This window comes from Pleurodeles waltl, chromosome 10 (assembly GCF_031143425.1).
Source record: "Pleurodeles waltl isolate 20211129_DDA chromosome 10, aPleWal1.hap1.20221129, whole genome shotgun sequence".
Taxonomy (NCBI): domain Eukaryota; kingdom Metazoa; phylum Chordata; class Amphibia; order Caudata; family Salamandridae; genus Pleurodeles; species Pleurodeles waltl.
Genome location: NC_090449.1, coordinates 836,353,309 through 836,378,172, shown reverse-complemented (window position 1 = coordinate 836,378,172; position 24,864 = coordinate 836,353,309). Strand labels below are relative to the sequence as shown.

The 24,864-nt window shown below is 42.4% G+C and overlaps 1 protein-coding gene across 2 annotated transcripts in view; it reads right to left on the bottom strand.

The window, feature by feature from the left end:
* CNTNAP2 (contactin associated protein 2) overlaps window positions 1–24,864 on the bottom strand; it is a 2,759,350-nt gene that overhangs the window by 1,427,084 nt on the left and 1,307,402 nt on the right. For both annotated transcript variants that reach the window (XM_069211508.1, XM_069211509.1), the window contains exon 8: window positions 9,788–10,052. In XM_069211508.1, the coding sequence (XP_069067609.1) occupies window positions 9,788–10,052 (265 nt within the window). The remainder of the gene's footprint in view (window positions 1–9,787; window positions 10,053–24,864) is intronic.

Sequence of the window (24,864 nt, the reverse complement as noted above, 5' to 3'; positions counted from 1 at the left end):
ACAATACAGTCTCCAACCTCCGAAAGTGTGGCTGGGGCAGGGTAAGGAAGAGGCAGGGCCTTGTGCACTACAAAGACTTTCCTTTGAAGTTTGACTACTTCAAAGTTAGAAATGGGTATAAGTATTGGGCTGCTGGCCCCACAATTTTAGAGCACTTCTGGATCAAGAGGAACCTCTGCCAAGGAGAAGAGCTGAAGAGGTGTGAGGAGGAGTACTGCCCCTTTGCTGCGTGTGCTTTGCTGGGTTGGCCAGCAGTTGCTGCTTCTGCCTTAGAGAGGACAAAGATTGTACTTTGCTGTGTATCCTGCTTGTGAAGTTTCTCTAAAGACCTGGACTGAGCTTGCCTCATGTTAAGAAGTCTCAGGGACATCAAAAACGTCATCTGCCATCACCTGGGCACTCTTGCTGAGACCTCCTGACTTGCCAAGTGGTGCCACATCCAGTCCCTGAGCCCTTGGAAGGAGAAGATGGCAGAACTTGAGTGAAAATCCATGTACTGAAGCCCAGCGGCAGAACAATCAATGCAGCACCAACACCGTGGCTGAAAAATCAACGCAGCGCTGATGAAATTGACCCATCACCAGTTTATCGTAGATTCATTGCTGCCATGCATCCGGATTTTCCGCACATCGGCCCTGGGGATCAAATCTTCAACATCACTGCATGGATCAGAGGCTGCTCATCCAGAAATTGATGAATCCCCTTCTCTGCAAGGAATGAATTGACGCATCACTTACCGAGCGGAGAAAGAATCAACGCACGGCCTCACTTGCAAGTAAGAAATCTACGCATCCCTTGCTTTTCTGATGCACCCTTGCCCCTGTGGCTTTCTTTTTGATGCATGCCAGGTACTTTGTGCTAAAATAATGCATATATTGATTCTTATCGATTAAGACTCTTTTTACTTTAAGATCTGATATCTTCAATTGTGTATGTTGGATTTTTTGTAATTTTGGTTGTGTTTGATTTAGGTAACTATTGCCTATTTTTCTAAGCTGGCGTGGAATCCTTTTGTGGTGTTTTTACTGTGTTTCTAAATGTGTTTGTGCAAATACTTTACAAATTGCCTCTGAGGTAAGCCTGACTGTTTATCCCAAACTACTAAGGGGGTAAGCAGGGGTTATCTGAGCTGTGTATCTCCCTAACACTAACTAGAGTGAGGGTCCCTATTTGGACAGAATGTAAACTGACTGCCCACTAGCGACCCTATTTCTAACACCATGGGAGAGGGGAGTTGGCTGGAGGCTTAACCATCCTTAGTTTCCACGGTTCAGCACCAGGAAGGTGTCAGGCACTAAACTAGGGCACTCTTAGCTGGCTGGGGTGACAGTCCCTACCCAGGGCATAGTGGCTGCTGCCTATAGAGGATGAGTCCCCTGCGAAGGCCTAGTCACCAGGTAGATCTTAGGGCAGGGTGGGGTCAGACAGTGGAGGAGTCTGGGGGTCCAGTATTCCCCAATAAGAGGATGGCTTTTGCCTGGGAGGTCCAGGCCCTGCAATCCCTAGTGAGATGTGATTGTGCCAGCCTCCTAACCTGCCCAGTGCAGGGTTATGACCCACCTGCAAGAGTTTGCCTGGTTTCAAGAAGTCCACGAGTTAGCTTGTCGGTTTCATGTTTGCAAAAATGTCACCAGTGACTTGTTATTGACAAGGCTAATCCAGTCAGTAGACAAGTATGAGCATGCTAACTCATTGAACCACAACACCAGCCAAACAGGGATAGTTTGAATTACTTCCAGGTCTAGTGGTAAGAAGATGTCAGACTGTGCTAAGATTGCAGATTTCCTCAGGCAGCGAGTGAACAACTAAAGCTAAAAGAAGAAAGGCAAATAAAGCAGATGCCACCATCTACACAAATATTGAGACGTGGTAATTCTCAGTATTCAGATCAAACATTCAAATTAATCAAATGGATTTGTCAGTTGTCTCAATTAATTCTAGGTGCTATGATAGCATTGATTGTTGAGAACACCCAATGATTGGAAACAGTCATGTTGTCAGTACTATCTGCACTTGTTCACATATCTCTCAGCAAGTGAACATATGTTTGTTCTAGCACCTCACAAAACTTGAGTTTTCAAGTAGGAAAATATTATTGATGTAGGCTCTTACTGGTGGTATATTGTGCTGCAGTCTCTGATTGAACTGGTTATAAGTCTATTACACAGATCTTCAAAGTGTTTAATGCCTTGCACCTCTCATGTACAAAAATGTAATGGGGGCCTGAGAATGACAAACATTTCCTCACCATTAATCAATAGTTGTCAGCTCAGAACAGATTAAAAAAGTCAAACATTACAGTTATGTTCAGTTATCCCTTTTTTAATTGAAAACATACATTACTGGTAACACACTTATCAGTCTGGTGTCCCTAAAAGTGTACAAGTATCCACAATGTAGTGTTTTTGATCAGAAACAGGGAAGGTGGGCTTTGAGGATTATTTGGAGCGCCTCGGGCCCACAGCTTGGCAACTACTCCCAACACGTGCATGAAAAGGCTAAAGACTTTACTGATAGTCCATTACAATGTGACTCACTGCCACTTTGTTTTCTTGTCCTAAACACAAAGCACTATTTTCAGAATTATGTTTTTCTTTTTTCCCAAATGGCATAAAAAATATACCAGTTTGCCAGAACCTGGAAATGAGATTCCACAAAATTTACACCCCCAGCAGGTGTGCCCCACTTTAGAAACATCTTGTGTGTAGCATGTCCAATGTCCTTGACATCCATGTTCGTGAGTTTGCCATTAGAACTCAAGTGGTGACTAGCTGGTGATGGGGAGGGGGAGACCATCAGGGTTCGTTCCTGTCAAATGTAGTGAAAGCTTGATGGATGGCCCCATCAAAATGATGGAGTCTTGCAGCACACTTTCAGTGTTTTTCTATTTTCAAAAATAAAATCTCAAAGCAGGATTTTAAAAAAACAACAATGCCCCCTACCCAGCCATGGACGTTTTTTCCCATGGCGTGCGGGTCAATTTACACTTGTCACTGTCCCTTACCACAAAGCAGTGAAAACTGCCCATTGGACCACCCACTCTAAACAGGGTGAATGGACTAATAGCAATTCTCCAACAGCTTTTACTCTGTTAGACCATTGGAGGTGTATAATGGCAGAGTAGTCACCGTCATCGACATACTGAAGGTCTGCCTCAGTCTAAATGAGGTGGGAAGATCTTCAGTTTGGTGGAAAGGATATATTGTCACCAATGCAATGGAGTATCCCACCTGCCAAACTATAAATCGAGTCCTGTGCGGCTTCTTTTTATCTTTAGATCTGTGATGAACTACAGCTGCTGCTTTGGAAGCAGTCTGACGTATCAGTCAGCGCTCCCTTCAAACGCTGTGCAGGTGGAGGAAAACAGTCACTGATTTAGTCACACTTTGCACCCAAGTCCTGGAACAGGTCAGATAAAGGGCTGCAGAGTTACAGATGCCAAAAGGAGTCCACATACTTGCCACAGAGGTTCCCTGTCAGCCTCTCTCTCATAATTTCCTTCTTTTGTCTCCCCAACCTGCTTGGGTCAAACTGTGAATGGGCTAGTGACTGCATCGGTTTCGCAGTGGTAGAATGGATGTTTAATAGCTGCCTTTGCCTGAACTTGGATAAGTATAACATTCTATTTTTCGGCAAGACCTCACCACTGGACACAGCCTGTATTTTGCCATCTGAGCTGGGAAGTCCCAGAGCCCAAACCACGGTGGATAAGAACTTGGGAGTTAAGATTTGATACCTCCCTTACCTTTCAAACCTCAAGTAAAAGCCACGGTTGAAATCTGTTTTTCTTTTCTTAAATCACTAAGAAATATATTCAAATTCTTAAAAGCTAACACACATAAATGCTTCACATATGACCTAGTCACGTCTAGGCTGTTATACTCAAATGTCTTGTTACACAGGCTCCTGAAGGGCTAGTAAATAGACTACAGCAGGTTCAAAATGCTACAGCCAGCTTTGTGCCGAACATTGGACACTGCAACTCTATTCGAAAGGGACTGAAAACACTTCACTGGCTCCCCATCAGCCAAAGAATGACATTTAAAACACTTTTCACTTTTAGAGCGGTAAGCTGGATGGGCCATAGCTATTTACAAAACAAGATCAGAAGGTACCAACCCCAACATAAATCTATGATCCACCCATTAAAGTATTTTATCTATTCCAAGAATATGTAAATAAAAATATGAATTTTCTTCCCTGCTCATCTCAGATGGAAATAGCCCTTGTGCTCTTCTTCATTTGCTTGCAACTAGCACTGGGATGCTCCCATATGGAGCAGCTGCTCGCACTTTATAAATACACTCTTTCATTCATCAGAGGGTGAAGCTGGGTCAGTGAAGGAGCATGGGAATAAAAGTTATGTTGGAACTTTCTTACATGAAGTCTAGTTCTTCTGCTGCAGAAGACACCTCTACATCTGCTCTTGGCTTCAAGGCTTGGGAGGAATCTTAACTAGAAGGAAAGGACACAAGCAAGATTCAATAAGTGCCTGGATACCCTCTGGTGATTAGCCGTGCTTTATAAACCCAGATTGATTGAGTGATTGATTGCCAAGTGCAACTGTGGTATGACGTGGAAAGAACCTAACAATCTCTGTCTCTTATTCTAGTCCAAGTTCCATGTGGGGAAAATTATACTTGCTATGCGATATTTTAAATTGCAAAACAGATTTTATGTTTATGGCAATTATGTGAATATGCACAGGAACCTCAATAGGACGTGCAATTAGGTATTTTAACAATATTTGCATTGCTGGCTATGCCTCTTTTTCTATGGTAACATGCAGTTGCCATCACACATAGACTCTTCCGTTAGGGTAATGTTGCTGAGAGCATTGCCATGGTCACCCTGGCTAATAATGGACAAATTAACAGCAGTAGCACCGATAGGGGCAAATTCAGAAACACTCATCACAAATTGTTTATCCTGTACGAACAGGTTATATGAATTTATGTATTTATTTGGAAATTGAAATAGCAAAGACCTGGCTTCAAAAGCATCTAAAAACCTTACAAGGAATAGCTAACACAAATTGACATTTGGAGAAATGGTTGCAAACAATCAAAATCATAATGGTACAGAATAAAAAAAAAGTATAACATAGAAAGGACCTAGGGCCAGATGTAGCAAAGACTTTGCGACTCGCAAACGGCGAAAATTGCCGTTTGCGAGTCACAAATGCGTCTTTGCTATGTTGAAATGCATTTTGCGAGTCGGAACCGACTCACAAAATGCATTTCCGACCCGCAAATAGGAAGGGGTGTTCCCTTCCTATTTGCGAGTCGCAATGCTATGCATTTTCATTTGCGACCACGATTGCGGTCGCAAATGAAAGCGCAGTTACCATCCACTTGGAGTGGATGGTAACCCAGGCGCAAATGGGAAGGGGTCCCCATGGGACCCCTTCCCCTTTGTGTCTGGCACAAAAAATAATTTTTCAGGGCAGGCAGTGGTCTAATGGACCACTACCTACCCTGAAAAATACCGAAACTAAAGGTTTCGTTTTTGTTTTCAAAGTGCAGCATGTTTTCCTTTAAGGAAAACGGGTTGCACTTTGAAAAAAAAAAATGCTTTATTTAAAAGCAGTCACGGACATGGTGGACTGCTGTTCCCAGCAGGCCACCATCCCCGTGAGTGCCCTGAATCGCTATGGGGTCGCAAATTGCGACCCACCTCATTAATATTAATGAGGTGGGTCTTTGCGACCCCATAGCGACTCGCAGAAGGTGTCTGAGACACCTTTCTGCATTCCAAATTGCGAGTTGCAATTTGCGAGTCGCTGGGACTCGCAAATTGCAAGTCGCAATTTGGAAGTTTGCTACATCTGGCCCTTAGTTACACTACATACATATATACAAGAAGGCCAAGTTAACAGTTCGAAATGCAAAGTGGCATGCCATAGTTGAAGTTGGTGTTTAAAGAAACTGTTTTAAATAACTTGTAGTAGGCTCTTGACCAGATTAAATGGAATGACAGAATTCTATATCTGGTGGCACTCACTTAGAAGGATTGTGTGAGGTGTCCTTGTCTCTTCAAAAAGCCAGAATAAAAGGATTTATGTACACTGCAGACCCGTTTGTAACTGCTTTGTGTTTCTAATGAAACCCCTTGGAGGTTGATGAGAACAGGGATAATAATGTCAAATCCATGTCAGTCTTGAGACTGACATGAAGTACTTCAACCTGATATTATCTTTCCTCCCTTTGAGTGGGACACCTGCTAAACAATACCTTGGTTGTCTGTCTATTGTGTTATGTGCGCCAAGGTAGCACTTACTAACATATCTTGCTGAAACGCGCTTACTGGAATAGTACACGTCTTACTATTTTCTAGAGAGCGCATTAATTGCTTGTTTTTAATAACTACAGTTCTGTGATACTCAACTGTTTTTAACACGTTTGTTATCACCAAAAACAAATATTTTTTTGGTCTTCGGCTGCACAGAGGCTGCTTATTTTTCAGTCGCAACCCGACGGGTGCAGCTGGCATGAAGAATGTATTTTGCACCTAGCATCATTGCACTTTGTTCTCTGATTTGTGATTAGCTTACCTTACCATGTTTCTTCCTTAGAGTGTGATAACTCAAAGGCACCATCTTGGTCAACGATCTGGTTTGTTACATGGGGCCATGATATCGCCTATTTAAGGCAGACTGCTGCATGACCATAAGTTCTAAATTTGCTGAAACGCGATTAGTTCAATTGTGCATGCTGTTGCTGTTATTTAGGAAAGGCATTGAGTGGTTTAGTAACTGTGATTCTGACTGTGATTCCCATCCGTCAATGCAAATAACACTTTAGGATGAGTTCTAAGTAATGCATGTTCTCTGGTAAAGCATGCTACCAAAATAAATGAGCATCTGACCACACAGACATTTGATTTGCCTTTCATTACTGAAAGCTGGTTAACAACTGATAGCAGCATACCACACAAACAGTGTCACGCCTTTTCAATCAATGAAAATTCCCTGATATTTCCCTTCCAGTCTCTCTGGCATGTCCATCGATATGACAATTATGGGCTTACACTGCGGAGTACTTTTCTGAGGGAATTATTGTTTTGTGTTGTTTAATTATTGCTCTTGACTACTCTGCTCCTGCTTCCCACACTATCACAAGCCACAGAGGAGTGTTCCAAAAAATACACAAGTGTGCAATTACCTTCAGACAGTACAGCATCTACTCTACGGTTGACACAGGCCAATATTTGTGGCTCACAACTGTTATTGATTAGCTTGTTGTTGTTTTGTAGCACCGCCTCCCACCCTTCTTGGGCTTTAGCCGTACTATTTGAACACCTTACATTGCCATGGTGAGGATATTGACAACATTTTCATGCGAAATATTTCATGTGAAAACAGTCAATTAGTTATGTTTGTTATATGTATTCTGTTGTACACGGAGAAATGGAAACCGATAATGTATTTGCACACAATTTTTTGGTGATGATGCTAAAATATGTTAGCCTCTTTTGAGAAAACATTAAAAAAAAATCTGATTAGTGACCAGTTACCAAATTATTGCAGGCCTCCTCTGAAGTTTTGATCTCTCGCATCCTGCAGGCAGAGCCTTGTAGGTGTGTAGTTCCTTCTTCGGCATGTGTTTAAATATCGAAATGAAGGATTGTCACAAATCATCACCGCTTTCAATGGGCCACATTGAACCAACAATGGCCTCCTTCCACATTATCAGCGTTATTTAAGGCCAACATTTTTCTGGCTATTAACGAAGAGGCCCTTTATCCCCAGGGGCAGCGCCTCTGCCATGGGGGAGGAGCATCACCCCGCTGCTGAAAGGCAGCAGAAAGCAGAAAAATAAAATGATAATAAAAGTATTTTATTATCATTTTATTTTTTCTCAGACAGTTACATTTTATTTTTCCACTTAGCTAGGGTGGGGCCAGCATCCTCTGCGTCAGCAGGGAGGAGAAGTGGTAGGTGCACTTCTAAGTACAAATGTCGGTTTGGCCGGCCAAACTGACATGCGCACTTAGAACTCTCCACCTGGACTGCGTTGCATAGCAGGTTGGAGACCAAGCGCAGGCTCCCACTCCCTCATTTCAGCCTTCTCAAGTAACAGCATGGGAGAAGCATCTGAATTGGGTGGGGAGGGGAGCAAGGCAAGCACAGAAGCACTGAGGTGGTGGAAGAGGGGGAACACCGAGGCAGCAGGTAAGCTTTTTTTAAAATTATTATTCCCCCCTCCCACTCTGTGTGCTGCCCCACCATCCCTTCCTGGCAGCAGCCGCCACTGTTCACCCCCACTTGCTAACAGCGTAATTTGATGGGAGTGCAGGTCAGTGTGGAGGTGGGAACGAAGTTTACTTTTGCAAGGCTCTCAGTGTGAAAATTTACCACACCCCTGGTGTCGTTATTCTGCTGTGTTTCAGAGCAGTACTACATTGACATATTCTGACAGTCTTTAACATCTATTACTAACTTCGGGCAGTCCCAGGTTTTCAACAGCTGTCCTGGCAGATTTAAGCAAATTTGGCCTGTATCCCGGTTTCTAACGAAGATCGACTAAGTTGAAGGCACATTTTTATGTATCCCAAAGCATGGTTGGTTAGCAAATGTTACAAAAACGTAGCTTCATTAATAGGTATGATACAGGGTTCAAAAACAGCATTTTATGTATTTTCGTAATACCTATTCTGTAGCTGCGTGTTGATGAGCGCTGACATTCTGTGGCACTCAGGTAACGAAATAGAAAGTAGGTTATTATAAAAATTAGCCTCCCTTAAACGGCCAACAATGGTGAAACGGTTTACCTAGCAGTTTTCACAAGTTTAATACTATATAAATCGAAACAAAGATTAGTGAATCAAAGGACATGAGATTTGATCATACCCATTTCTAGGGGTCAGGGTAGTCACAACCTGAGTTGACGCCCTGTGGCTCTACATGTCGACGTAGCAACTGTAGGCACCGCCCTCGATGCTGTATTTCAGACTAAACCAAGCGGGGATGCCTTTACCAGACACTACTGAAGTTGATTGAGTACGCCTAGACCCCTGTGCGACGTTAAGCCTTTTTATTAGGGTCGAGCCTGCGTCGCATGCGCTCACGCATGCGTATCGCAGCGAGACGCTTTAGGTATTAGAAAAGGGCTCGGAGCCCTGTCGACGTCAGGTCAGTGTTTTTTATTCGTTCGTGGGCTTGCCTGTTAAAATCCGCTTGATTTCATTAGTGGAAGGCATGCATGCGTCATGCCTTTTCTGGTGGCTAGCCCTCCTCGTGCGCATCGACCAAGTACAGAAAACATGCGAGGTTCGCTGTTTTCTGTACGGCTCGTGGACGACTTTTTCTCTATTTTCCTAGCGCGATTTCGCTTGGCAGAAGTCGAGCGCTTTACACAGTTAATTGTACTTTTTCCGGTTACGTATTCGGGTTAGGAGTTTACAACGCTATAAGCTCTAACATGACCAAACGCGAGACCCGTTGCATTGCAAATGCTTGTTTAAGTTTCTGTGAACTCAGCTGAAAGCGAAAGCCAGAATCGTGAGCTCTATGTATACTTGTAGATTTCTAAACCATCCATTCCGACACAAATGAAACATTTTGCGTGGAGTCGGCATTGCTGTAATCAGTGACCCTGAGGTAACATGCGTCATCTGTTTTATGACTCCATAATCGAGCAACTTTAGATTCTTTAGATGTTGTCGGCTCTGGTTAAGTGCTATTTTTAATTATCACCATGCAGGGTATTTTTATTTCTGCTACTGTCATCATGGCTTAGCAAATAACTAGCATCGATATGAGCACTGGTTAACAGGCTGTGCTTACCTGAGGAGATGTCGATTTGATTTATCTTGGTCTGAGTGACATTAATGTGTGTGCTGATTTTTCCCTCAGTGAGGGCAATTTCGACGTTGCCAAGATCATCTGCAAAACTGCTGAGCAGCAGGAGGCCGTTGGGGTTCCAAGTGCGGAAGTGGAAATTGACTGTGAACACGTCCATATTAGGCAGGCCAGGTGCAATCAGGTAGCTGGTGGCGTTAAAGAAGACAGACACGGAATGCGATTCTTCACAAGAGAAGCTAATGTTTCCCTGAAAAAGAGGAACATGTGTTAGTTTGTTGACTTCCACTACCAACGAAGTATTGCACTGAGCAAAAAGGTCTAAAAATGTTACTGTAAAACCAAAGGCATGCGCTTGACCATAATTGTTTTTCTAGTCATTCAGAAAAGATTAAGAGTATACGGAAATACATATTCTTTAAATACTGCATATTCACAATATTACTCTGCTCACACAGACGCTTTTCTTGCCACACCAATGGAAACTTGCTAACTATGCAAACCAACAATCATTTTCAATAATTCACAAATATTACATTAATATATAACTGAGAATAACAAAATAATCTGCTATGAAACTATAAGAATACTTATTTTGATACAATATTTGCTGAGTCAGGGGGTTATTCCAACATTGGAGGAGGTGTTAATCCGTCCCAAAAGTGACGGTAAAGTGACGGATATACCACCAGCCGTATTACGAGTCCATTATATCCTATGGAACTCGTAATACGTCTGGTGGTATATCCGTCACTTTACCGTCACTTTTGGGATGGATTAACACCTCCTCCAAAGTTGGAATAACCCCCTCAGTCTTGAAGAGCGTCGGTGTTAAAGACAGTCGTTTGTTACCATTATCTCATTCAGAGTTATCAGAAGGGTGTAAAGTGTTTCTAAATATAAAATAGCTTCTTCAATATTTTCAATGACATTTTGTGAGGGTTTATCTAGAATTTTGAATGCTCACTTTTATAAAGCTCTAGGGCAACAGAAACTGGCTTCTGCATAGTATAAGGAATGCTGATTTCAACCAATATCACTTTATTCCTAAAATATATATCAATAGTAATAACACATTTACTGCATGGCTTTTTGAAAAACAAGTTTTTCTGTACTAAATTTCAAAGATTGCTTGATAGATTATTGACCAATAAAATATTAGACAACATAACAATATCAGGACCTTATGTATCATGACAGGCTTTGCTGCCTCAGCACGAGGCAAGGCCCCTGTTTAATGCACCTGCAGTTTCTAAAGTAATTTTATTTAGACTGATATTTCTCCTAGTTAATACTTTATGTTAGACAGCACAGCTCAGAAACAGAAAGAGTGAAACCTTGCTCATTGTTTCCAAGCTGTAACTGTCTGAGAACAAAATCTATAATTCTAAGTAATATACTCCTAAAGTTTGAGGGTTAAACCTTCAAACCATCACTGCAATGTGATTCTGGGCTCAGTGGGCACATTTGTAGATACTTAGGGGGTGTTCTAGGATTGTTTAACAAAGCATCATGTCACTCATCCCCTAAGAGAACAATCACTGGATCCTAAGGACCTTAATAACTTCTGTCCCTTGTGGGTGTGTGATACATAATAGGGCAGTGACATCTACTACCCCCAGAGGTCAACTCAAATCTTTTGACTCAGACAGGAGTAATAAGATCATCCAATCAGATAATAAGAACCAATAGCCATAAAAACAACAAAAAGCAATTAGGAGTCAGTAATTTACACTCACCATGAACTCTGTGGTCATGAATCACCACACCAATTGAATAAGGTTTAAACATTTACTGTTCTTATATTAACAATGCTAAAGTCATGTAAATAATATGTGAAACCAAATGGTAACAATAAAGAAACAACACAGGTTGTCCAAACCATCTGTTGAATCTTAATCTGACTAACGCAATCACCATTAAACACTTCAAAAAATGATACAGAAAAACAATAACATTATTTGAGAAATAGCAAAAGATTTCATAAGCTGTGCCGTTGAATCAGCAATAATCAATTAATAAACATTCAATTCAATTACTGGGTTGGACATTCTTACTACCAAATTCTAATTCGAAAAGCATGTGTGGGACTGGGCTTTGTCACATACAAAAATCAAAATAAGACCAAAATTAATTTGGAAAACATCTGAACTATGGCACTAACAAAAATGCGGTTGGATTTCTAAAAGGGGAAAAAACCTGCAAAGAAAATAAACGCACATTGGTTATACCTATCCTAAATTAGATAGCGGTTAGCAGAGTCTTTGTCAGCAGAGCACAGGAACAGCAGGTCTTCAGCGATCAGGAACATGGAAAGGGCAACAGTTCAGAAATGTTGGGTTTAAAGTATCTGAATTGTTAGAATTATAAGCCAAAAATAGAGCTTAATATAACATTACATAACTGCATCTAAACATAACTGAAAAACAGTCCTGCTTCAATCAGCCCCTAGAACTTTGCTTAATTAAAGTCCCAAAACTCACTGGCTAGATACCCATTAGGAAAGACTATGCAGTGTGAAAGTGAGCAACCAACTGAATTACATCTCTTCCCCGGTTTGTAACTTTCTCTATGTTTCTTCGAGATAGGCCCATGTTGATCCTCCTCTCCGGTCAGCAGTTTCCGCAGAGTATTAACATTGTAGAAAACAGCACAGAATATAACACTTTAGCTAACATTATTTCCTACTAGAAACTAAGACCAAATTGTTTAAACTTTCAATAGTTATTATAAGGAAGTGCAGAATGAACAAGACAGTGGATTTCGACTGTGAGCTTTCAATAGGACAGTTAATACATAAAGGGGGTCATTCTGACCCCGGCGGTCATGGACCGCCGGGGCCAGGGTTGGCGGGAGCACCGCCAACAGGCTGGCGGTGCCCCGCAGGGCATTCTGACCGCGGCGGTTTGACCGCGGTCAGATGCGGAAAACCGGCGGTCTCCCGCCGGTTTTCCTCTGCCCAAATGAATCCTCCATGGCGGCGCAGCCTGCTGCGCCGCCATGGAGGATTCTGACACCCCATACCGCCATCCTGTTCCTGGCGGTTCGCCCGCCAGGAACAGGATGGCGGTATGGGGTGTCGTGGGGCCCCTGGGGGCCCCTGCAGTGCCCATGCCAGTGGCATGGGCACTGCAGGGGCCCCCGTAAGAGGGCCCCACTTTGTATTTCAGTGTCTGCTTTGCAGACACTGAAATACGCGACGGGTGCCACTGCACCCGTCGCACCTTCCCACTCCGCCGGCTCAATTCTGAGCCGGCGTCCTCGTGGGAAGGGTGTTTTGCACTGGGCTGGCGGGCGGCCTTTTGGCGGTCGCCCGCCAGCCCAGTGCAAAACCCAAAATACCCTCAGCGGTCTTTCGACCGCGGAGCGGTATTTTGGAGGGGGGAACTCTGGCGGGCGGCCTCCGCCGCCCGCCAGGGTGAGAATCACCCCCAAAGTTTGTAAAAGAATTTCAATTAAGTCAGCATAGCATCTCAAACACTGTACTGTGGAAAAATATTAAAGCTTAGACCTTTGACTAATGCTAATACATGAATAATAAAACAGTCTTAATATGCAATCATATTTGGTACATTATTTAATTAATCAATAATATTTTCAAATCATTAGTTTTATTCATCAATATTAATTATCTTCATCAGTACAAATTGTTATGATTCATCAAAATATGTTTTCAACGTTATTAATTATTTCACATAGAACTCTATAGAGTGGATACCATGTCAGCCACATTTCAGACTTGCACGTTTTACTTTTCTACCACAATTTTCTCTAATTAAGCTTTTTCGTACACTTTAATTATAAGATTCATTTACTTATATATTTTTTTAATAATGTTTGCTCTCTAACAATCCCTCCTCGCAAAATATGTGCCGTCACAAAATAACACCTCATTAATGAGACAATTCAAAGTTTAGTTTGTTTAGTATATCTACAATTGGGTTTTCTCTTTTCTTCATTTTTTTTCCAATCATGAAACTATCTGCTTCTCATCTTTTTAATTTCTATTTCTCCCCTCCTTGGTTTATTTCTCATCCTTTGTAACTTTATGCACATGTACAGTTTGTAAAATCTGATTATAGAAATGAGACACACAACCAGTATTAATATTGGTTTCAGCATCATTCCCACAAAACCCTGATCAAGATTTCCCAACCAATTTCCTATTTTAATAGAACTTGTACCTATATTTTCCCACACATTTGGTTGTTTCACATCCTTTAAGTCAGAATTCAAATTCGTCACATTTCTAACGTAGCTTCTAAATTCTTTATTGTTGTCTGGAATAAAAGTACAACATGTTGCACTTTAAGCATCTGACAGACTCCACCCTCTTTTGCTAAAAGAATGTCTAAAGCAAGACGGTTCTGAAGAACCATTGAACGGACCGCAGCCATTTTTGTATCCAGGAGAAGTAGTTCTCCAGAAAAATCTGTTAACTTTTTGTCCACAATGGTTGACAATTTCCTAATTTTCATGTCATTCAGAACAACTCCTATGGAAGGAATAATTGCTCCAAATATATTCCCAATTATTTCTTAATAGATTGCCCTTCTTTATCTTAATTCTTGATTTGTCATGAATATAATTTATGTTGTCAATCAGGTACATTTTAGGGAAACCACTCCGAGATAACAAGTCCAATGCCATCCCCTAGGAGATGATAATAGGCATTTTTGCCACAAATATAACATACACCTGGAATCACAGGATTTTGTCCATTTGACATAAAGTCCCATATATTTCTAAATAGAAATGTCTGCATTCACTCATTCCCACAAACTAATTTTCAGTTTCGGATTGAGGCCTGTATATACAAAGCTTTCCTACATGTTGATAATCTAAAGCAAGCTTTCCTTGCATGTTAGTTACACTACATGCATGATCATTCTGAGAATAGTGTTTTTACTAAGCCCTTCTCTGTTTTCTCCTTAATTGCCTTTCTTAATTGCCTTTCTTCTACTGTCAGCCTGATTCGGGAAAGGTTTCTCAACTAGTGAAAGCATCCCTATCGAATTCTTTCTGTGAGAATAAGCTGTACCAAATGTCAATGTAGGCTCAAACAAACGCCCTACAATGTCTATGTTTCTTGCTTTAGTAACACTACTGAAGTGTTGGTTAACTGGAACAAAAGAAAATACTAAATCGAAATATGAACAAAAATACTGTATATATTCCTGATTATAAAGCCTCGTTAATAATAAACTACAGCTGATCCCATAAGTTAATGGTGATTGTGTACACACATAACATCCTCTTACATCCGTAGTCTACATAGTCTCCACAGATTCATACAGCAAACAATAATAATCATTGTGAGTTGTCTAAGTGTAAGTAATTTTCATTTTTAGAGAGCGTATCCAACTCAGAAAGTGTAGTGACTTCTAGTATTTAAGAGGGTGTGTAAGTAATTTTAGCTTTATCAGAAATACTCATAATCAACAAAAAACTCAACATCACACACACACAACTGCTTATTCAACATATATATATTTACTCCCATTGTTTCTATGGTGATTCATATTCATGGCTTGTAAAGAATCAAAAAGTGGAAGGAAGAAAAATATAAACTTAATAATGCAGCCACAACAAAAATCAAAAATAATCTTCAGTCATCTTTGCGGTTATATACAGCAACTTTCAGACTCTCCAGATTTCTTCAAAAATCAGTTTAGCAATTTGTCAAAATATGTTTCAAATGTCTCTTTTAGTAGATCACAATCTGTTGGTCACAGACTATCACTTCCAGTGTATATTGTCTCCCTTTATCATTTGGCACTGTAAATTCAAAACTCAGTTCAAATGCAATTTCAAGTTCCAAAGTACTTTACTAGATTCTCACAATCAAAACAAAAGGACAAACTTGTGTTCTCACTCATCAGCTGCAGGACTCGCCATTCAAGACCTGTGTATTTTTGAGTTGCAACTCTCTTCCATTTTGATTTTCGACTTGCTCTTGTTTCTCCTTCACTCAGATCTGTTTCTTCTGCTGTTTCTGTTTCCTCATTTATGCTTCTCAACAAGGAAACTTTTTCAACTGCAGTCTTATATGGCCATTTATCTCCCTTGACTGTTTTTTCAGACAATAATGATACAACTGGACTTACCATTTTTCTTGTTCTAGCAGGAAGTTGACGAGTTCTTCTTTGACTTGTTTCACCTGCACCATTAGCCACATGAAGAGGAGTCAAATCTGGATGATTTTGATTCAACTCAACTCCACTTTCGGCTATGTCAGGAAATTATATTTGTTTTAGCTTCTTTTCCCAAATGTCTGCTTCTGGGAGAGTCATCCTGCTCAGACTTGACTCTCCTGCTACATCCACTTCCATTTCTGCTGATAGAGGAGTATTAAGCTAATCATCAAGTTCAGCTGTCAGAGGAGTTCTTGAATCTGGATCTTCACGATTTTGCACTGACTTTACTCCTGCAGCCTCTTGCTCTGTTTTTGTCACTTGCTCCTCTTGAGACTGTACAGCTTCTCCTGGTGCTCTCAGAAACACTGGATATTCACCATCCAAAGGATATAGCATGTTATGAGTATGGCTCGCATGAATCCAGTTTGGAATGCCACCACACTTCACAGCAGTCATCATCACTATTATGACCTGGAGAGGACCCTTCCACCTATGGCCCAAGCAAGTCTTCCGCATGTGCTTTTTGATCACCACCCAATCTCCAGCCTGTAGACTGTGACACTGGTTTTGGGATGGTGGCATGGCTGTTGCTTCCACCTGGTCAGACACAGAGTGAACCACATTAGCTAGACCTTTGCAGTAATCCAGAGCCAAGTCATCTGTTGTGCTTACAAGCACATTTGCAGGAACAGCTTGTAATCTCATGGCTCTGGCCATCAATATCTCATGTGGTGAGAGTCCATCTTATAGTAGGGTGTACTTTGCATGCTCATCAGAACCAGGGGAAAAGCAGCAGACCATTTCAGACTAGGTTTGCACACATTTTTGCCAATTGAGCTTTTAAAGTACCATTCATTTGCTCAACTAATCCAGAAGCTTCAGGACGGTAACTATACAGTACATTTTCTGCTCAATGTTTGAAGCTGAACATAGTATTTTTATCACCTCATTATTGAAGTTACTTCCTCTATCTTATTCTAAAGAGGCCGGAACCCTACATCTTGGGATTAGCTCCCTAGGTAACAGGTTTGCTACTGTGAGACTATCATTTCTACCTGTAGGGTATGCTTCAATCAAATGACTAAATATACAATCACCAACATGTATCTCAAACCACCAAACACATGCATCTTAATGAAATGCATCTGCAATGTCCTGATCTCCAATGTGACTCAAATTGTCAATAGTTCTCTTTTTCACGTTCATTTGCTGACACGTAATACATCTGTGGCAAATGGCTTCTGCAACCTGTCTAAATTTTGGATTGAAGCAGGACTGCTTTAATGATCGAATAATTGCATCTCTACCAATGTGAGCTTGACCATGATAGTATCTAGCCAGTTGTGTCAGTAGACAGTTGGGCAAGACTACCTGCCTTTCATTTGAAAACCAAATGTAACCAATTTCTCTTTGTTTACAACCCAGTTTTGTCCAGCTTCTTTGCCATTTTCTGGAACCTCATCTTGCGATCTTAATTTTTCTTCCCAAATATCAACTACTGTCAAGAGAAAACTTTGAGTTGTCTCATCAGTATCTGTTACATTTTTCTAATCTTCATTGAATGTGGCACAATCAAGTGCACACTACCTAACAGCATGATCAGTATATGCATTACCTATAGTAATAAAATTATATGCTTGTGATGCTCACTGCACTTTACAACTGCAGTTTTTCAGGTAATTGCAAAGCTTTTAATAATGCATGAATCCTGACACCACTTCTAATGGGAGAAGCAGAAGAGATCATGAAACCCCTTTAGGACCACAACTGTCATGCACTACACCAAATCCATATTGGCTGCCAGTAAAAATCATAATTTTGAGCTGTGATAAAATACAGCATGCTCTAGTAAGAGCATCCAATTCTGCCACTTTTGCAGAAAATACTCCCTGAAGCCATGAAGCTTCAAGTGCACCAGAAATAGGGCACACATCATAACCAGCCCTCAAGGTTCCCACATAGGGGGTCATTCCGACCCTGGCGGTGCCGCGAATGACGGAAGCACCGCCAACAGGCTGGCGGTGCTTCCCTGCCCATTCTGACCGCGGCGGTAAAGCCACGGTCAGAAAACTGGGTCCGGCGGTTTCCCGCCGGATTTACCCCGGCTGGGCGAATCCACCATGGCGGCGCTGCAAGCAGCGCCGCCATGGGGATTCTGACCCCCTTACCGCCAGCCTGTTTCTGGCGGTTGTCACCGCCAGATAGAGGCTGGCGGTAACGGGTGTCTAGGGGCCCCTGGGGGCCCCTGCACTGCCCATGCAATTGGCATGGGCAGTGCAGGGGCACCCTAACAGGGCCCCCAGAAGCTTATCACTGTCTGCCTAGCAGACAGTGAATAGCGCGATGGGTGCAACTGCACCCGTCGCACGCCTGCAACACCGCCGGCTCCGTTCGGAGCCGGCTTCAGTGTTGCAGGCCTCTTTCCCGCTCGGCCGGCGGGCACTACCTTGGGTAGCGCCCGTCAGCCCAGCGGGAAAGTTGGAATTGCACCAGCGGTCTTTTGACCGTGGTGCGGCCAAATGGCGGTTCCCGCCAGACGGGCGGCAAACGCCGCCCGCCGGGGTCAGAATGACCCTCATAGTCTCTTAAACAGGAACCATCAACAAAAATTAATGGAGTATCCTGAATATCAGGTCTTGGTTTGGTGCACAGTTCAGTAAAATACAAACAGTCATGTTCCACTTCACTTACATTTTCAAATTCAGCAGTGTCTACAGGTAACAAAGTAGCAGGGTTAAGTACTCCGCACCTTCTCAGGGTTATATTCAGGGAACCCAAAATCAGTAATTCATATCTTGTCAATCGTGCATTTGTCACATACTGAGTCTCGGTCCTGATAAGCAAAACCTCAACTGAGTGAGGGACCAGAACAGCTAAAGGATTCCCCATCGCAAGACTAACATCAATTGCAGCCGCCTGTTTTGGACAACCTGGCAAAGGGGCAGCAACTAAATACAATGTAGCTGAAAATTATGCTACAGGACGACTTACGCCACCATGTACTTGTGTTAGGACAGAAAGAGCACAACAATCATGTTCATTACAAAACAGTGAAAATGGTTAAGTGTACTCAGACAGCCCCAGAGTTGGTGCTCGGCACAGACTATCTCTCAGCTCAGTAAAGCTTTCAATCAAGCTACATCAAAAGGCACTAGATCAGTAATATCTTTGTGGGTCAATATTTGCAAAGGCTTGGAAATTACAGAAAAATCGGGAATCCACTGGCAACAGTAACTCACCATTCCCAAAAACATCCTTACATCTCTTTGAGGAACAGGAGGGTTCATTTGCAATATATCTGTAATTCTTTCTCTGGATAATTTCCTTGCACCTTTGTCTATTTGATGTAACAGGTACTTCACTTAATTTTGACAGTACTGTACTTTTGATGGAGACACGTTGGCCCTCATTTGGACTTTGGCAGTAAATTTCACAGACTGCCAAAGCCCAACCTGCCAGACGACCGCCATATTACGAGTGCTGGCCACTTTCTGCCATTATTGAGGCGGAAAGCTGCCAGCAGTCATGCTGGCGGTCGGTGCTGCAGAGGCGGTTTCCTCACCGGCATCACCACACCAGCAGAACTCTGACCGCTGTATTACAAGCCGTAATATGGCTTTGAGGAGTCCTGCTGGCGTGGTGGTGGTGGCAAGGGAAGACCGCCAAGACCCATCCCCTTCCAGATGTCCGCCTCGACTGCGAAGGTAAGTGGGCGTCCAAAAGAGGGGGGAGGGTGTCTGTGTATTTTGGTGCATGTGTGCAGGTTTGCAGAGGGGATGTTGAATGCATGTGTGTCTGCAAGTGAATGTGAATGTGTGTGTGCATGTTTGGAGGTGTCTGTGTGGATGAATGCGAGTGAGTGGTAGTATCTGTGTGGAGTGAGTGCGGGTGTCTGAGTGCATGTATGCATGTGTGTGTATGTCAATGCATGCGAGCGTGAAGGGGTGGAGGGTTGAGTTTGTGGAAGGGTGGGGGGATGTGTGGCTATGTGGGGACATGTATGTATGTGTGTGCCAACGACAGGAATTAAGATTCCTGTTCCCGGGGGCGTGACCACCAGGGTTTTTGGGATGGGGTAAACACCACAGAAAGCCTGGTGGTGTGCAACCTTGTAAGCCTGCCACTGGGTTGGAGGTGCTCCCTGCCGTCCGTGGCGCTGCGACCCCACCAGCGGGCCAGGCGGGGTTGTGGAGATTTTGCATCTGCCAAGCCTCACAACTCTTAATGTGGAGGTCCTTACCGTCGGCTCTGCGGTGGAAGGAAAGCCACGGCGAAACTGGCGTTCTCATGACCGCCAGCCTCATAATGAGGGCCTTTATGTCCATTTTCACTCAGAAAATTCAGTAAGGCCATAGTATCTTGCCTGCCTGCTTCTCATGACTTTGAAGCATTCATCAAGTCATCAATGTACTGAACCAATGTAGATTTAAAAGTCATTTGCAATGATTCCAAATTCTTTTTCAACACTTGATTAAAAGTTTACAGCAGCTGTGAAAATCCTTGTTGAATTCTACACCAGGAATATACTCTATTGCAGAATTTGAAACAAAAGATAAACTGGCTATCCTCATATATAGCAACACAAAAGGATGATGGACGGAGTGCTGGTTTAACATCGGGACAGTGCTTGCTCTACGGTGACAAAAATGCAAAAACCCAGCCTTTATGCAAGAACATAATTCATGCATTGTGTTTATATGCAGTATGTTAACCTTTTGCATTGTAGAGTTTAACCTTGAAAAACACTACTAATGATGTTTGCAATAACTGTTCATTTGCAAGGTATTGCTGCAGGCTTACTGAGTGTGTTAGGGTGTGGTCCCTTTCTAGGACTTTCTAGAAGCTTTCCCTGCAGCATGACTGGGTGTGGTTTGTGGGCTGGGCTCGACTCTATATAAGGGAGCCAGCCCAGCTCCACGTGCTCACTATTCAGAGGTTCCAGTGCAGAGCAGCAGCAACTTCCTGAGATCCTGTTCCGGAGGCCTACTTAGATATTCCAGGTCTGCCCTCATTATATTGGTGATCCTTGAGCAGGGCGGTAAGGTGGAGGTTGGTCTGGGCCACCGACCCCCGTTCTCAAAGACATTTGAGTTTTGGGCCTAGTTGTGAAACTCTCTGTGTGCGTGAGTGTGATTTCATGGCATTTGCATATTCTTGTCCGAATCGGCAGAGTGCGCGATTCATTTCTGACATGTAACCCTTGGCATTCAGATCGGCAACAGTGTGTGCGATCATTTCATGGCATTTGCATGTTCTTGTCCGAATCGGCAGAGTGCGCGATTCATTTCTGACATGTAACCCTTGCCATTCAGATCAGCAACAGTGTGCGCAATCATTTCATGGCATTTGCATGTTCTTGTCCGAATCGGCAGAGTGCGCGATTCATTTCTGACATGTAACCCTTGTCATTCAGATCGGCAACAGTGTGCGCGATCATTTCATGGCATTGGCATGTTCTTGTCTGAATCGACAGAGTGCGCAATTCATTTTTGACATGTAAACTTTGGAATTCAGATTGGCAACAGTGTGCGCGATCATTTCATGGCATTTGCATATTCTTGTCCGAATCGGCAGAGTGCACAATTCATTTCTGACATGTAACCCTTGGTATTCAGATCGGCAACCGTGTGCGCCATCACTTCATGGCCTTTGCATATTCTTGTTTGAATCGGCAACAATGTGCGCGATTCAACCCTGGCATAAAACTCTTGGTTTTTTGGATCGGCAGTGTGCGCGATCATTTCCTGACATTTGCAACGTGTATTTCGAATCGGCAGCAGTGTGCGCGATTCAATCCCTGGCAATAAAACTTTTGGCTTTTGGATTGGCAGTGTGAGGGATCAGTTCATGACATTGAAAACTTTGGTGTGCCGTGTTTGTTGAGGTGCACAAATTTATCCTGAGCTTTTGGATTTCTTTGAAATGCTTAATTCAAAGTGTGACCTTCCTTGTGCATATTAAGTTCCTAGTACAGTTCCTGTTGTTTCCAGGGAATGTTCAGATAGCCTTTGTCCTCATGTAAAAATGCAATGTTTATTCTGAAACATTATTGAAGAAGGTTCTTGTATTCTAGACAGTATGTGATATTTCCTGAAAAGCTCATATGAAACATTGTATTAACCCATTCTTGATTTTTCCAGGTACCTAGATTTCTTGAGGTCTAGTTATAGTCATTTCTTAGGTTATCCATGATTACAGTATAAGAACTCTTAGAACCATAGTCTATTGAAAGTCAATGTGATTATATCTTGACATTGTGTTGTTTAACCTCTTGCTTCCTACAGGTCTCCTTCCCAGATGTTCCCTACCTAATCTCCTTTTCCCCCACTTGGACTCTCTCAGGCTCTGTGGTTTATCTATTGGAGCTTTGGAACTGTCTAGTGGTGGACATGTTGGGAACGTGCGCATGCCCAGAGGATCTGGTCTCCCTGACATGCTAAACAGTGCAAACACTCACCCCCAGTTACAGATCTGGGTTTAATCCATCGTTCTTTTGCTCACCATGCCACTCCAGTTTGGACCCAGCCATATGCAAATCAGTCTTGACCCTGTTCCTCATGGGAACAGTCCTGCCCAAACTGACAAGCCAGGTCCTCCCTGAACTGGAAACAAGCATCCTGGGACCGGTTTCAGGGTATCACCCTTCATCAGCCAGGCTAGCTTGAATCCAGTGGCACAGTGAGCAAGGGACCCACGTCTGGGCATACCCCTCCCACTTGGGCGACAAATGCGAAAACAACAGATGATTTGCACATGGCTGGGTCCAAACTGGAATGGCATGGCAAGCAAAAAAAAACTGATGGATTAAACCCAGATCTGTGACTGGAAGTAAATGTTTGATTTGCTCTGCATTCCGTCCATCATCTGTTGTTTTTGCATTTATCCTCATGTATAAGCACTGAGAAAAATGCTTGTGATAAGTCCACTACTGTAAACCATTCTGCGTCACACGAAATGTGGAACACAATCACTGCTGTATTAGGCACTGCTGGACAACATTTGACCACTATGTCATTTATTTTTCTCAAATCGTGAACTATGCAAAAGTTCCCACTAGGTTTTCACAAACCCATAATAGTTGATTTACATGGGCTGCTTCGCACTTCTTTCAAAACCCCTTGCTCAATGAAATCTGAAATTACAGGAGTAACTCCTTCAATTATATCTGGTGCCATGTGATATTGAAGAGTTTTCAGGAAAACTGCATTGGGTTTAACTGTGACTTGGACTGGTTCCACTCCTCTAATTAGACCAATATCTCATCCTGAAAGATCCTACACTTTTAGAATAACCATATCTTGTAGGCAAGTCCTGTACTATAAATGCGGGGAAAAGAGTAATCAATGGGAATTCTTCATTTATCAAATTACAGCCAACTGGTATGCATGATTCCTCATCCTCACTATGTGTTTCATCAGCAATTCCATAATTTGTATAAGTAATCAAACATTTTAATTTTCTCAACAAGTCTCTTCCCAGTAGGCATACTATACCTTAGTCACAAACTACAATTTGTGCATACCTTCAAAGGTACCAATTTTAATAGGAATCAATTCAGTAATCGGATTTGTTAGGCTCCTACAACCTGTACTGTTCCCCCAGAAAGTGGCACATTGGAAACTTCTGCAGTTCTGAAAGTAGAGTGTGTAGCTCCTGTGTCAACAAGGAATGAAATTTCATGACCCATGACTGTTCCATTTACATAAGGACCACTCTGATTCACCTCTAATGAAGCTGCTAGCATACATTCTTCCTCATCCAAACTAGCACTGATGGGTCCATTACTCAATTCATCTTAACTGTGTAATGGGTACAGTGTAATCAATTGTTGATTATTTTGACTTAGCCTTTGACCCTTTTTCTGCCGAGGAACCACTACCTGCTGCTGTGCCATTGGAGATTGAAGTATTTGCATATGATGCTGCTGTGGCATCATTTGCATCTGTTGCTGCATTCCTTGTGTGGTACCTCAAACCATGACACATGCTGTTCAGAAATGTGCATTTGTGGAATCTGTATTTGATTATTCATTTTCTGGACATTCACATTAGGACTCAGATTTTTTGGTCCTTTAAAATTTTGAAAAATATTATGTTCATTCATCTGCACAACACCTTTTGGAACCATCAAAGGATATTCCTGCTTCCAGTGTCCAAAATTCCTGGAAGCATGACAAGTTAACATCTTTGTCATTGCCTGGACGTCATCTAAATTAGTATTAGTATTCAAATCAACACGACTTCCATTTTCACCACCATTACATCCTTTTCCTCTCGCCATTCCCTTGCATCTTTCTCTGTTGTTGTGGTAATCCCTGCATCCCTAATTGTGCTGCTTTAATCTGTATCACCATCGCCTTTTCTCTCAATCTTTTGTGCTTCATGTCAGTTTCATCACTGCAATATTTATCAAACTGCAATACTTTATCAGTCGGTTTTGCTTGCCAGCAAATCAAATGACTCTTGAGCATGTTACAATTTCAGGTCTCCACCCCTGCACAAATCTGAACACAAAATGAATCAAATCTTTGGGTTCAATTGTCTCTGTACCACTGTAATGCTTGTATGCCTGCAACTGCCTTTCAGAATACACATGTATTGACTCCTTTGCTTCCTGAGCCATCCTGTCAATTCTCTGGTAATCAATATCTTCAGGAGAAATTCTCATTTTCAAAGATTCAATAACTTTGTAATAACATTTAATTACACCATGAGACGGCACACCTGTAACCGGATCTTGTGGTGGCTCTCCTATGGGCCAGTCACCACTCCTCTTGCATTCAATCTATACATCAGCTGGGACCACTATTTCTAAAAGAGAATTTAAATCATCCCATTTCGAAGCTTCACAAACTTTTCTGTCTGCTGATACCATTGCATTGGCTTACATCTAATTTGTAAATGACAAAATATCACTCCTGCTCCA